General features: G+C 45.2%; 1 protein-coding gene across 5 annotated transcripts in view; it reads right to left on the bottom strand.

Moving 5' to 3' along the window:
* LOC133513412 (protein phosphatase 1 regulatory subunit 12B-like) overlaps positions 1-14,164 on the bottom strand; it is a 29,422-nt gene extending 15,258 nt beyond the window's left edge. The window contains exons 1-7 of one of the 5 annotated variants that reach the window (XM_061844214.1): positions 13,510-14,153; positions 9,690-9,706; positions 9,298-9,424; positions 9,041-9,145; positions 7,512-7,562; positions 7,340-7,390; positions 5,274-5,330 (exon numbers count right to left, since the gene is read on the bottom strand). In XM_061844214.1, coding sequence (XP_061700198.1) covers positions 5,292-5,330; positions 7,340-7,390; positions 7,512-7,562; positions 9,041-9,145; positions 9,298-9,424; positions 9,690-9,706; positions 13,510-13,959 — 840 coding nt within the window. In that variant the 5' untranslated portion in view covers positions 13,960-14,153 and the 3' untranslated portion in view covers positions 5,274-5,291. Of the gene's footprint in view, positions 1-5,273; positions 5,334-7,339; positions 7,391-7,511; positions 7,563-9,040; positions 9,146-9,297; positions 9,425-9,689; positions 9,707-13,509 lie in introns of all 5 variants that reach the window. The other 4 variants (XM_061844204.1, XM_061844195.1, XM_061844185.1 and 1 more) reach the window with 4 other exon arrangements.
* Positions 14,165-14,600: the final 436 nt, after the last annotated feature.

The raw sequence follows: 14,600 nt of genomic DNA, 5'->3' as shown, positions 1-14,600 counted from the left end.
CGAGGGAGGCTCCAGCTCTGTGTCTAAATTCACAGATGAGGAGTATGCCAAAGCATTTGTCCTCGATGTTGCCAATAAACATTTTGCCAACTTTGCATAAAGACAAATATAACCAAAGGAATAAAAGACACACGTCTTTGTCGGCGAGAACTGTTCACCATCATATCATCATAATGGCAAAACAAATTGAATTATGTTCAAGATGAACGGATGGAAATCTCAACACCTTCATCTGATGATGTATGAAGCAGACTATCAAGTTATTAGCAAAACCGGGAAGCACCTGAAGTCGCATTCATGGTAAGAAGTACTTTTGTCATAATCGGTTAGCAACTCCATAACAATGTTATTTAAAAGAATTCCGAGACTTTATTGTTCTCTTTTTGTACTCTACTAAATGTTTTCGTTCTACATAAATGCGCCAATACACCTGTATTGCCTGCCGTAAAGAGACAAAATTCGTTTCGGATTACGACGTCGGCAGCACGGTGGATGCGGGGTTAGCACGCCTGTTCCTCAGTTATCGGGGTCGAAAGGCGACTCTGGCCCTAATGCGTGTCTTGGATTAAATGAACTCATTTTTTCCGAAGGTGTGAATGTAAGCGTGAATGTTTGTGTGTGATGCGATTAGCTGGCGACCAGTCCATGTTGTGCCCTTGTCTCTCGCCCAAAATCAGGTGCGGTGGGCTCCAGCGGGGGTCGGGAACCTTTTCAACTGAGAGAGCCATAAAGGCCAAATATTTTAAAATATAATTTTAAAAGAGCCATACAGTATCTTTAAAAACTAAGTACAGGTGTATTTGCACTTTTAGTGTATAATGAGTCTATTAATTATTTTAAATAACATTGTTACGATGTTGCTAATCAATAATGACAAAAGTACTTCTTACCGTGAATGCGACTTCTGGTGCTGCATGGTTTTGCTGACGGTTTTATAGTTTCACATGTCGTGCAGGCGTTCAGACTTCCATCCGTTCATCATGAACGTAATTCAATTAAATCTGCCATCATGCTGTTATGAAGGTGAACGATTGTTGCCGACAAAGTCGTGTCTTTTATTCCTTTGATTATCTCGTCTTTATGCGAAGTTGGCAAAATTTTCATTGGCAACGTCGAGTTCGAATGCTTTGGCATCCTCCCCATCTGTGAATTTAAACACAGAGCAGAACCCTCCCTCTCCACAAAGGCTGTCCGTTCGTGTTGAAAACTTCTGTGCTCCTCATATTTCGTTTTCTTCGAGCGAGCTTTCTCGAAAGCCTTTCCATAATTAGTTGTTCCGACACGATTGGCGTTCGACACTTCTGCGCCTGTGGACGTCGGCTGCCACGCTAAACTACGGCAACCCCGCTAGGTCAAACTGTATCTGCGTCATTTGCGTTGCCTCCCACACCAATCTACGGCTAACCCACTAGGACAAACCTTCTCCGCACGACAGAAATCATATGTACAGTATTTCGTTATGATGGCTCTGCATAATGCATGAGCTAAACCATTTATGAAGTGACTGATGCTCACTTGAACATGAGTTGTTGGTTCTAAAGATGGAGAATAATGATAAAGATATGGTAGACTGATACAGAATCTCGCAAGTTTATCATGCAACAAACAACATCTCGTTGATTCACAATCAGGCCACACTTAGGTTTGAGCGTTTGAAAATGTATACATTTGTAACAAAATGCACAAATCGTGCAAACATTTTACAAAGTGCTTTCTGGAGATGACAATTTAAAATAAGGAGGTTTATGGTATTAGGGTGGTTAAGGAGAAGTAGATAAAAATAAATAGAAGAATGCAGTGAAAACTGCAGTGTGAGGAGGGAGAGTTAGGAGGTGGTGAGCGGTGCAAAACCTGCCTGAAAGAAACACAGCAGAGGGTGAAGGGCCCGTGGAGGCACCAAATGGAGAGTTATGCTGCTAAGGAAGGGATGTGAGGAGGACAAGTGAGTTCAGAGGTCCTCTGTCTCCGGTATAGAGGCCGTCTCAGAGAGGCGGGCGAGGGCGCGCAGCAAGGCTCTGTTCTCGGCCAGGAGACGCTCGTTGACGCGCCGCAAGGCCTGGGCCTGAGCCAGAGCGGGGAAAGCCTGCACAGAGGAGGAGAAAGATACGGAGAGGGAAGGACAGAAAAAGCGTGCAGGGGGGAAGAGGATGCGTGGGCAAAGAAACCCTCAACAAAGAACAGCCCGGAGGGACCAAAACATCAAAAAGGTGGCAGGGCTTCAGAAGAAATGGCAAGGAAAAGCAACACGGGCAAAGCGACTCATGAGGGGAGCTCGAGAAAGTTACGTGCAGGAAGTGATATTAAAAGTTAATTTCAAATTAATAAAACGAGCAATCGCGTCTTCATCCCATTAATTTGAACACCAGCAATTATAATTGCTTCGAACCATTTAAACATCCCTTGGTTGGACCCGGCGAGGTAAAGCCCAAATTTGAGGCTAATTCTCACCGATACGTCACTCGGCACATACACGTCATCCAACACGCGTACACAGTCTTACGTAGCCGGCACGTACAAAACACGCTTGCAGTCTCAAATGCGGTCGAGGGTGAGGAATAAGGAGGGCATCTGGCTGCGTTTTACAATCCAGAAATACAACAGAATTATGTAAGGGATTTAAAGCGATGCCCTTGTTTCCCATTTACCAGGTCATGCATATAATGTTTATTTTCTGAAGAAGTCCCCTTGGCGAGGGGTCGAGAGAGGGAGTGGGGTGGGGGGGTGATGAAAATATTTGATGCTCTGTGTCATTATCGTCTTAATGCTGTGAAAATGTGATCTTGTGCATTCGTCCATGTCTCAAGTCCTTAACGCAGTATTTGGACAGGTCTTTTTACGATTTTGCCCTTATGCATACACCACCACGATGGGTTTAAATCAAACCATCAGTCGCAATCATGATTTGACTAAAGTGTAGATACTCGGGTTTAACATAAGATGTTTCATAATTTCACGCGATAAATGTAACCATATTCAGTACTCGGATGAAAATCCACTCTAGCCACCTTGTTCGCTGCTCTCTCTGCCTTCAAGTTTCCCCTCAGCATGTGAAAAGCGTGCTCGTTTGCCATGAAATCACGCCACGGACTTGGCTGGCCACTAAAGAATATTCCACATTATGCTTTTGAAACATTTGCTCGTCACCAACTTGCAGTAACAACGATAGGCAGATGCTTGAAGAGAACGCTGCAGTCCTCTGCCAAAATCTACAATCATGACGTGGCTTCAAAAATGTAAATATAAAGCCTTTACAGCCAAATGCAAACACATCCCATGTTTTGGATTCAATTCTTTTGAACAAACCAATCTTGAGATGGATCAGAATGATGGGAAGAAGAATGTAAGCAAATAAACAAGTCCACATAATCGACTTCACGTGTCAACGCAGTGTCTGGTGTTTGTGTGGCGGCGAATGGAACGAGCTCATTGTTGTCTTTTGATGATGTCACATGACAGAAGTAACATGCCTGGGAAGGTTCTTAATTCATCCGGGTCATTTCGTTCTGAGGGCATCGAATGAAAGGTCGTCTTTGAAGACGTTTCGCCTGTCGTCTTGGGAGGCTTCATCAGTTCATACACACGGACTAGCTATGACAGCTCTCGCCCGACAGACAGTAAATCATACGAAGTATTGTGATTTACTGTGCTCAAATTTGGACAAATGCTAGCAAAAAAACATCAGATGACATCACAGGGGAAATCATAAAATGTGAATACAACTCAACTATTTGAAGGCAAATATTCTTCAGTGGGACTGGAATGGAGAATCAGATGGAAAGCATTGGCCTCACAGTTCTGAGGGTTAGGAGTTCGCATGTTCTCCCCATCCCTGCGTGGGTTTTCTCTGGACACTCCGGTTTCCTCCCACATCCCAAAAACATGTAACATTAATTCTTGTCCTTCTTCTTTTCCTTTCGGCTTGCGCCGTTAGGGGTCGCCCCAGCGTCTCATCTTTTCCCCCCAAAGCCTATCTCGTGCATCTTCCTCTCTAACACCAACTGTCCTCATGTCTTCCCTCACCACATCCATCAATCTTTTCTTTGGTCTTCCTTTCGCTCTTTTGCCCGGCATCTGCATCCTCAACACCCTTCTACCAATATACTCACTCTCTCGCCTCTGAACATGTCCAAACCATCTACGTCTGCTCTCTCTAACCTTGTCTTCAAAACATCCGACTTTGGCTGTCCCTCTAATGAACTAATTTCTAATCCTATCCGACCTGCTCACTCTGAGCGAGAACCTCAACATCTTCATTTCTGCTTCCTGTTGTTTCTTCAGTGCCACCGTCTCTAATCCGTACACCGTGGCCGGCCTCACCACTGTTTTATAGACTTTGCCCTTCATCCTAGCGGGGACTCTTCTGTCGCATAGAACGCCAGACACCTTCCGCCAACTGCTCCACCCTGCTTAGACCCGTTTCTTCACTTCCTTACCACAACTCTCCTACATGCAAAAACAAAACGGTCAACATTAATTGGACACTCTCAAGTGATTTTGAGTGTGTCTGTTGGTCTCCATGTGCCTTGCGATTTGGCTGGAAACCAGTACAGGGTGTACCCCGCCTTCTGCCCGTTGACAGTTGGGATAGGCTCCAGCACACCCCGCGACCCTCGTGAGGATAAATCAGCTAAGAAAATGGATGGATGTATAGATTCTTCAGTGGTCCAATACGAGGCCGACTGAGAATGTTTTTCACTTACTGAAAAGACCAAGGATCCAAAAAAGAATGATTACTGGAGGTGGCTCCCATAAAGCTCCGCCATGGCATCTTAAGGTCAGCAAGAAATGTAGGAACAGATAAAATTTACATCCATGGACTCAAGATCATTCAATATCATCCAAGTATTGAAACTGGCAATAATATTTACAGTAACGTTGGTTGTTCAAAATACAATCAAGTCCCTCGAAATTGAGTTACTTTCACATAAAATGGCTGTACAAATGCAAAATGGCATATTTTTGTGAAACCCCTTGAGTTAAAGATTAAAGTCTACACTTTAATCACGCTGAATAATTGAATTTCAAATTGATTGTGGTAGTGTACAAAGGAAGATCAGCAAAACACGGTCATTGTCCAAATACTTAACGAACTGTGTGTTTCAAAAGAGGACGTAAGATTTTTGATAGATGTGGTGTAAAAGCCCGGGGCTGTGAAAGAGTGATGAGGTTTTGTGTTCTTATTTTGGAGAGGATTGTGTCAACACGTGGAGGCGATCACATTCGGTGACAGGCAGGTGTCGGGCTTCAACTCGGGTGTCATGGCGACCACTCACCATCCCCACCCCCTCCCCTCAGGGCTGGTACCCACAGCGGAACCTCGGCGGGGGGTCCTGCTGAGGGAACCACGACACATGGATGTCAAACATCGGATGCTAACCTCCTCCTCATCTTGATCTGTGAATATCGAAGTTTCCTTCCACCATTTTTTTCTTTTTTTTGCAAACTGGTGAAATGTAGACTTGGGTGTGGTTGCAAAGACTCAAAGCGTTTGACAACGTTGATTTCAAACGGCGCTAGCAAGTCGGGCAAAAAAAACGACCGCTTGAAAGCCCCGTCAGCTGCGTTTGCGAGAAATGTTATATTTGACCTTTGCATCAGTGTTATCTTGCAACATTTTATAAGAGCCTGCGGAAACTGCGCTGGCGTACAATCTCTGCCGCGCTGTCTCTCTATGTGAAGTGGAACACGCTGTGCAGAGCAGGAATGTCTCACAAAAGCAGGTCTTTGGCTATTGGACTGGCTTTGGTATTCAACTGGAACTAGGTCACAACATTCAACCCCATCAGTGGGAGAAGCGGAGGTGGGGAAAAATGGCGCAGACTCCTCAGCCTGACAGGAAGTGACCCGGCAGAGCACTGTGGCTAATGGGCCTGGAGCTTTAACCTTCACTCTCCTTGATGCCAACTCACCTGCCCAACTCTATGCACCCCCCGTGTGTGTAGAATACTTCAGAAAATACTTCGAGAGAGGCACCTCTACCTCACACTTCTGATGTTTGGGGTTTGAATCCCGGTTCAGGTTGATTTCCATGTGGAGTTTACATGTTCACCTTACGTTTGCGTGGATTTTCTCTGCATACTCCTACTTCCTCCCACATTCCAAAAACATGCCCGTTAAAAGACCAACCGTCCATCGGTCCGAATGCGACAATAGAGATCGTGCACGTGACGTCACAGTCCGCACGGCGCCATATTGCCGGTCAAACCAAGCTGCTCGGCAGCGCGGGAGTCGTTGAACCGGAGAAGATTTTTCAAATTGCCCGAGGCCTGTTGTGCTGTTGATTGTCAAGATAGACAAGACAGTTCTTCAAAGATATCAACCGGCTGAAAGATGAGAAAACGTCGATAGATTTCGGCAATTAAACAAGATGGATGGTGCCTAACGAAATACACATGCTTGTGTAGCGATCATTTCATTTCAGGTAGGAATTATTCTTCGCAATCTCAAATGATCAAGAAGTATTTACAACGCCAAGTTGAGTCATTTGAGAACAATGCGTATTTAACAAAAGTAAGCCTTCTGTCACAGAGAGGTTTATGGAGGTTAACATGTGGCAGCATACGCTTCCGTGTACGGAGGAGATGACTCCCTGTTCAAAATTTAGTCAATGAAACAGAGTTTGTGCAAAACCAGGGGTCATTTATGTAAATATTGGTATTTGTATTGAAAAAGTCCGAGTTGCTCCATCACCGTGTGGGATTTATTCCTGATTGAGAACAGATCCAGCAACAAAGTATTTGTATGCGTCCAGACTTTTCTACGCTTTCAAACCTTTCCGTGTAAATCTCGACGACTTACTCACCAGATCCACGTGTAGATCCAGTTGTCCAAGACAAGCGGAAGCGGGTTAACGGTCCAATTTCTTATCGGCGAAAACATCGACTTCGGCATTAAATATGTCTTCTATGCCAAGTGTCCCCAATTTTTCAACGCACCTTCGTTTATGATCACCTTCGAAATGTTTAACGGTATCGGACAAAACTCTGGATGTCATGGTATCATATAAAACGCACATTTTCATTTCGTCTCAACGGAATTAACTTGCAACAATGCTTTGTTGACCGGCAATATGGCGACATCAACCAAAATCATGTGATTTTTATGACGTAGGTGCACAAGCTCTATAACTGCCTGACGATTCTTTGTGCTCTGCAATCGACTGGCGACCAGTGCAGGATGTACGCTACCTCTCACCCAAAGTCATCTGGGATATTGTCCAAATATGGATAAGCGCTATAGAAAATGAATGTATGAAAAGTGTACACTTTTAAGGTCTCATTCTATCGTTTGATAAGATACCATAACTTAAACCCAGTGTGTACAAAATACATAGACTGACCTTCATTTCCTCTTCCATGCCTGACACTTTCTTTTCAAGGGCATGTTTTTCCTGCAAGTAAAAAGGTGAAAAAATGGGTTGTGTCAGAAGAGCATCAGAAAACAACCACACCTCCTTATAGCGGCAAAGGAGAATGGCGAAATAAAAATACGACTGTGCTGCAAAGACTTGCCTTTTTCTCAGATTCGAGCAAAGTAGATTTCTCTGCTATCCTGTCTTGTCTCTACAAATAAGAGTGTTGCTTCGTTATGGAATCATGGAGGACAATGTTGCGAGAAAAGCGAGTGGTGTCGCGAAAACTCACTGTTAAGACTTGTAGAAATACAGTACTAGTTACAATAATCATTCACAATAATGAAGTTTTCATTCACAGTGGGCCGATGAATAAAAAATATTTCCATTGCAGCAACATACAGGATGGAGTGCGATTGTTTGCCCCACTTTTTAGTCCACGTCAAGGTCATCTTAGATTTGGGGGTTTTGACGGTGGGGATATGATTCTTCTTTATAACTTTTATGGACAGAATCTCTTGGGGCAGCCGAGGCATAGAGGGTGTCCGGTTTGGTGGCCTCAGCATCGCATCCCTGCTCTTTGCAAACGATGTGGTTCTGTTGGCTTCTTCTCCAACTCTCACTGGAGCGGTTCACAGCAGTGTGAGAAGTGTCTGGGACGAGAATCAGCATCTCCAAATCCGAGACTATGGTCCTCAGTCAGAAAAGGGTGGCGTGCCCTCTCCGAGTCGGGGATGAGATCCTTCCCCAAGTAGAGCAGTTCAAGTATCTTGGGTTCTTGTTCACAAGTGAGGGAAGATTGAAGCGAGAGATCGAGAAACTGATCGGTGCAGCGTCTGCAGCGACGCGGACTTTGTATCGGTCCGTTGTGGTAAAGAGGAAGCTAAGTCGAAAGGCGAAGCTCACAATTTACCAGTCGATCTACGTCCCTACCCTCACCTATGGGCACGAGCTGTGGGTCGTGACCAAAAGAACAAGATCCCGGATACAAGTACACAAAATTAGTTTCTTCCGCAGGGTGTCCGGGCTCTCCTTTAGAGATAGTGTGAGAACCTCAGTCATCAGGGAGGGGCTCAGTGTTGAGCCGCTGCTCCTCTGCATTGAGAGGAGCAAGATGAAGTGGCTTGGGCATCTGATTTGAATGCCTCCCTGGTGAGGTGTTCCGGGCATGTCCCACCGGAAACGGACCCCAAGGACGACCCAGAACACGCTGGAGAGGCTATCTCTCTTGTCTGGCTTGGGAACGCCTCGGGAACCCTCCGGAAGAGCTGGAAGAAGTGGCTAGGGAAAGGAAAGTCTGGGCATCCCTGCTGAAGCTACTTCCTTCCGACTTGACCCGGAAAAGCGGTTGAAAATGGATGGATGGATGGATGGATGGGTGATATGATTCTCCTCCTGTTCAGTTGAGGGGTGGCTCTATCTTAGTGCCGACCTCAAAATCCTTGAATATTTGCTTCATCAACTATGCATATAGTAAAAAGTCCGATATATATGAAAACAATATCTCATAGTATCAATCATATCTTTCCCTACACTGAAAGACAGTGTGATAAATAAAGGAAAGGTAAAGAATATCAAAGTGGCCCCTTGCATCATTGAATTATTTTAATTTGTTTTGTTGCATGCAGCGCTTGGAAGAACAATTTTGCCCACTGGGTTTAAGACATTCCCATCGATTAAGTCACTTACTTGTGTCACTTTTTCCAGCTGGGAACGAATGTGGACCAGTTCCTGTTTGCTGTCCTGCAACCTGGACTTCAAACGCTCATTCTCCTGTAGCGCCTCTGCGTACATCTGATAAACAGCAAACATCATAAAACACAAATGATAAAACTAAATCATTCATTCGAGACCACTTTTGGTTTCAAATCAAATGTGGTTTTTTTTTTTTTTTGTATAAACGTGAAATTTCTGGAGCATCAAGTATCTGAAACAGTTTCTTTTACCTTCTTATAGTCTTTGCTTGTGGAGTCTTGCTCCTGCTTGCTCAGCGAAGCTAGCCTGGTCTCCCTGCGAGTGTAAGAACTGGTCCTGCCCAGTCTGTCGGTCACATTCTCCCCGCTGGAGTCGAATCTGCATGCAGCAAGCAGTAAGCAGCGCATCGCATTCCCACTGCGCAACTTCAGTGAGCGCTTTGGTTCCTCAGCGTTCATGCACTTTATTCTAATTTAAGTCAATGAATATTATACTCATAATGTATATATTTGTTACAAACATTTAAAAACGTATGACCGCATGCATTTGTGAGGTTTCAATTTTGATTTTTGAAGTATTCTGACGAGTGCCCCGATGAGAGTTAGCCTTCATATTTGTGGAAGTGTGGAGGAAATGTTTTTACCTTGTCAATCTGTCATGCTGAAAAACAAAGAAGAAGGCATTCAATTGGGGGGGGGGGTCATTAAGAAGACTGGAAGCAATTAAGTGTGCTTAGAGCCAGATGTATCTGTGAATCTATTTTCGATAACGAAGAAATATGTACTTTCCATCCGGAGAATAACCTCCAGGTAAATTACAACAGAGTCCACCGCATTCTTGAGGGAATTCGGTGCCGTTACAGATCACAAAGTTCAGAACTTGCCGGCGTGTCCAGTTAATCACTCACTATTTCCGACTGCATGAAGATGACATCATCGCATCAAAAGTAATTTTGAAGAAACGATTGTAGATCTATCCAGGAAGAGATTTTGTCAGCGCTTGCAAGCATGTAGCCTAATGTTAATGACAGAATGGATTGCTCGGCATGCCCGACGTCTGTTTAGTGGGTCTTCGCATTTTCAAAAGAATGTTGTTTTGACTATCAACTGGCCAAATAAATAAATGTGTAAACATGACATATATTGCCTATGGATGTTTACGACCATGTAATAACGGGAGCGAGGCTTTGCTGATCCGTGATCTGTTTGCAACATCTCTTTCAGATTTAACAATTTTTACACTACGGATTCAAACGGGCGGCACGGTGGCTCAGCTGGTAAAGCGTTGGCCTCACATTTCTGAGGTTGCTGGTCCAATCTCGGACCCGCCTGTGTGGAATTTGCATGTTCTCCCCATTTTCTCCTCCCACATTCCAAAAACATCAGACATTGATTGGACACTCTAAATCTAGATGTTATTCTGAGTGCGGCTGTTTGTCTCTGTGGCCTGCGATTGGCTGGCAACCAGTTGTACCAGGTGTACCCCGCCTCCTGCCCCCTGACAGCCGGGCTAGGCTCCAGCACTCCCCGCGACCCTTGTGAGGATAGGCGGCAAAGAAAATGGATGGATGGATGGAAACATTTCTGTTTACCGCACAATCGTTGCAGAGGCGAAATCCGTGTTTACAAGCAAAAGAGTCGAGATTTGGTCACGCGGAGAGATGTTTTCTGGCGTTACCGTGTAATCGCACTACTGATTCAACGCTGCGTGTCCTTATGTGGTCATGTGTTTGAAGAGATCTGACCAAACACAGGCCTCTCCACCCCTCCAGAGAGCCCACACACGCTAAATCTTTCGCTGAGGAAGAAAAGAAAGCCATTGAGGTGATTTAGAGCAGGCCGGTTCCCCTGCTTCAAAAAAAAAAAAAAAAAAAGTGCATCTGCCTTTTTGTCATTCAGAAGCTCGCGTGTGTGGCACCACGCACACGTGACGAGGTAATACGGTTTTCGGTTTTGGAACGACGGCCGGTCAAAGCCGCGAAGTTCCCCTGACATCAGTTTTAGCCTGAATGCGCAAGAAAATACGATGAAAGCAAGAGCAAAGCCCACACTGCTTCAAAACATCCAAATGACCTTCTAAAAAAAACAATTGATGCTTCCGCTAATCCATAGCAGAGCTAGGAAATGTCAAACGAGAAAAATATATAAAATTATCGTTTCAAAATAGAGCCAATGATTTTAGAACAGAAAAAAAGCTCTTAATTTGATTGTGTACATTGATTGCACATGATTAGAAATGCAGCAAATTCACAATTTCCCCCTCGTTGCCCCCCCAAAAAAGAAAATATGCAATTTGTCACTTTACTACATCTTAATTAAGTGCAACCAATGTACATTTTTTGACGTCACACGATAGGAATGGTAGGTGTCCAATGAAGAACAGCAAGTTACAGTTTTAAAAAACCAAAACATTTTCCCACATGTTCACACCTACAGACAATTTAGAGTCTTCAGTCAACTCACCATGCATATTTTAGGGATGTGGGAGGAAAGCGGAGTACGTGGGGGGGAACCCACGTAGGCACGGGGAGAACATGAAAAACTCAACCCCGGTCCTCAGAACTGTGAGGCCCCTTGGCAAACCAGTTGTTCAGCGTGCCGCTTTGGAAAACGATCATTCAAGTATGCCTTTTTTTGTTTAAAATATTCAATTATTATGTATGGTGAGGGAGGCACGGTGGATCAGCTGGTAAAGCGTTGGCCTCACAGTTCCTTCCCGGCCCCGCTATGTGTGGAGTTTGGATGTTCTCCCCGTGTGCGTGGGTTTTCTCCGGGCACTCTACTTTCCTCCCACATCCCAAAAACGTGCAACATTAATTGAACACTCTAAATTGCCCCTTGGTGTGATTGTAAGTGCGACTGTTTTCTGTCTCCATGTGCCCTGCGATTGACCGGCAACCAGTTCTGGGTGTACCCCGCCTCCTGTCCGTTGACAGCTGGGATAGGCTCCAGCACTCCCCGCGACCCTTGTGAGGATCAGCAGCTAAGAAAATGGATGGATATATGGTGAGATAGTGGTTAGCACATCTGCCTTTGAATCCCATCCTTTTACTTGTGTTGTGTTTCCTTGGAGTACTACAGATTCCTCCCACATTCCAAAAATTGCACATTTACAAAGATATTAATAATCAAGGCGGCACGGTGGATCACCTGGAAACCATTGGCCTCACAGTTCTGAGGTCCCGGTTCAATCCCGGACCCGCCTGTGTAGAGTTGGCATGTTCTCCCCGTGCCTGTACTCCGGTTTCCTCCCACATCCCAAAAACATGCAACATTAATTGGACACTCTAAATTGCCCATAGGTGTGATTGTGAGTGCGACTGTTTTCTGTCTCCATGTGCCCTGCGATTGGCCGGCAACCAGTTCTGGGTGTACCCCGCCTCCTGCCCCGTCCTGTGTGTTACCACTGTCAAACTCAGTTTTAAGAGACTTTGTTTCTGTGCTTTTGTGTTCTCAGCTGATACTTTTTTTCTGACTCAAAACAACCTATCATCGCCGTGGAAACCACACACACAACTCACAAGTTGCCCAAGTGTGTGAAAGCAGCTGTCAAGAGCAAAGGACATCATCTTTGGGGGGGACTCCTCACTTTTCCCTCCTTGTTCTGTGACAACGTTCAAACTTCTGAACATGTTGGAAGTTTACAGTCAGAAAGGGTTTGTGCTTTCCTGCCCACACCGCAACCCCCCCCCCCCTCTTCCCCATCAGATCTAAACCCATCTTTAAGGTGCAAATTGACAAAAATTGCCAGTATTGCAACAATCAATGCATCCAATGAATACCTAAGTGCCCAAACACGCTTTGGGACCTGGGACACTGTCTACAAACAAAAAAAGTAAAAGGCTGTATTCGCTCTTTGACTTTGGAGGAGAAAACAAACGGCAACGCTTTTTGATGCCTCTGTCCCTTTAACAGTCACACAGATGCAGACAAACACAGTAGCCCGCTGAGAATAGTCCACTTAGAGCGAGGAGAACAACAGGAAATTGCTGAGAGAAAACTTGTTTTCCACAAACTGATTTCAGCTGCGATGACTTTTTAATAAACTAATTTGGCGCCTCGCGAAGGACCCATTGTGCTCATAACAACAGAGTAGCAAAAGAAAGCCTGAAAATTAATGGACTGTGACAGTGTTATCATTGATAAAAAAAAAAACAACACTCCAATACTCTTCCACTACAGATACAAATCCTTTGCAGACAATTTTTGCTTTCAGGCTTCATCAAGATTTAGCCTGAAGCTTTACTTGATATCTCCAGTCAAGTGCATTAATGCGTCGTTCACGCCTCGAGGATAAACGGGCGCTTTCTTCGGCTTTACCGCGGAGACGGACTGCGCGGTACGATCGGAATCGAAGAGACAAAGTTCATTTGCAAACATCTCGCGCAGGTCGAAGGGAGACCTTTTCAGCGTGTTTGAGGAGAGAAAAGCTGCGTATATTTTCTCAGGAAGGAAGGGTCTTACTCGAAAGCTTTTGTCTGTAGGGGATGGAGACGATGGCGGGGAGTCGGTGACTGACCTCCTGGTACGAGTCAGGTCTTTGGTGCGGGGGAAGTAGGATGACATCTCCTTCCTAGAGCTTCCCTGGCCCTCCAAGATAACAGACGGAACGATTGCCTCAAGCACCGGAGCCCATGGTGGCGCTCCGGCGAATCCTTCGGGAAAACAGGTGTTAGAGCCGTGGCCCAGTTTGGAACGACTTTCTGCCCGTTGTCTTCTTCCAAGTTTCAGTAGTGAGTTGGGAACTGGATGAAAATGCAAGCCTTCCGCAAAGATATGATACGAGCTCTCATATTTTTCAATCTGTAGACACAGATGCCTGTGACATGTGAAAAAGGCCCAAAAGAAAGCGGCCAAAAGTTCTTCCTGCCCTGCCTCTTCCTGTGAGCCCTCAAAGTTATACTCTGCGTTCATCTGCTAATCTCTCTCTCTCTCTCTCTCTCTCTCTGTTCCCTCCCCCTTCTTTCACGGCTCGCTCCATGTCTCAGCTCTCCTCTACGCTTTGCTTCTCCCCCAAGCTTTTTGTGGCATCTTGCCAGAGGCGCCGAACAGGGACGTGCCACTGAGGCCTAAAATTGTCCATTTAAGCACGGGACCGCGCAGAGGAGGCGGGGCACAGAGCGCCAGTCCAGACATTTCATCTAGGAATATCAAGAAGGTCACCTCGGGGGGGGCGGTACGTCAGCAGCCGCCAGGAGAAAAAAAAGTCACCCCAGTCTCCCTGGCAGGTGATGGAAAAAGAATTCCCGAGTCAAGCGTCCCTTTTTTTAATTAGTCGATTCTGGGAAATCTATTTTTTGCAAGAAAATGCAATATGAAACTCGTGACTGACTGCAGTGGTCGTTTTCTTGATTGTTCTCTACAGCATTTCGAGAGGCTGTCTTTCAAATGTGCCTCTTATAACCCCATTTCTGATCTACCAGAATTCCATTAGGGGCAAAACCCTAAATGTCAGAGTTTTCCATTAAACACACACATGCTTGCAACAGCTTGGCCCATTGCTGCCTTCCATATATAGTGAGGCCCGCGTGCTGATGTCGTTTTTCACCGTTTAG

This window comes from Syngnathoides biaculeatus, chromosome 2 (assembly GCF_019802595.1).
Source record: "Syngnathoides biaculeatus isolate LvHL_M chromosome 2, ASM1980259v1, whole genome shotgun sequence".
Lineage (NCBI taxonomy): Eukaryota > Metazoa > Chordata > Actinopteri > Syngnathiformes > Syngnathidae > Syngnathoides > Syngnathoides biaculeatus.
The sequence above is the reverse complement of the archived record's forward strand: the minus strand, read 5'-3'. Positions and strand labels throughout refer to the sequence as shown.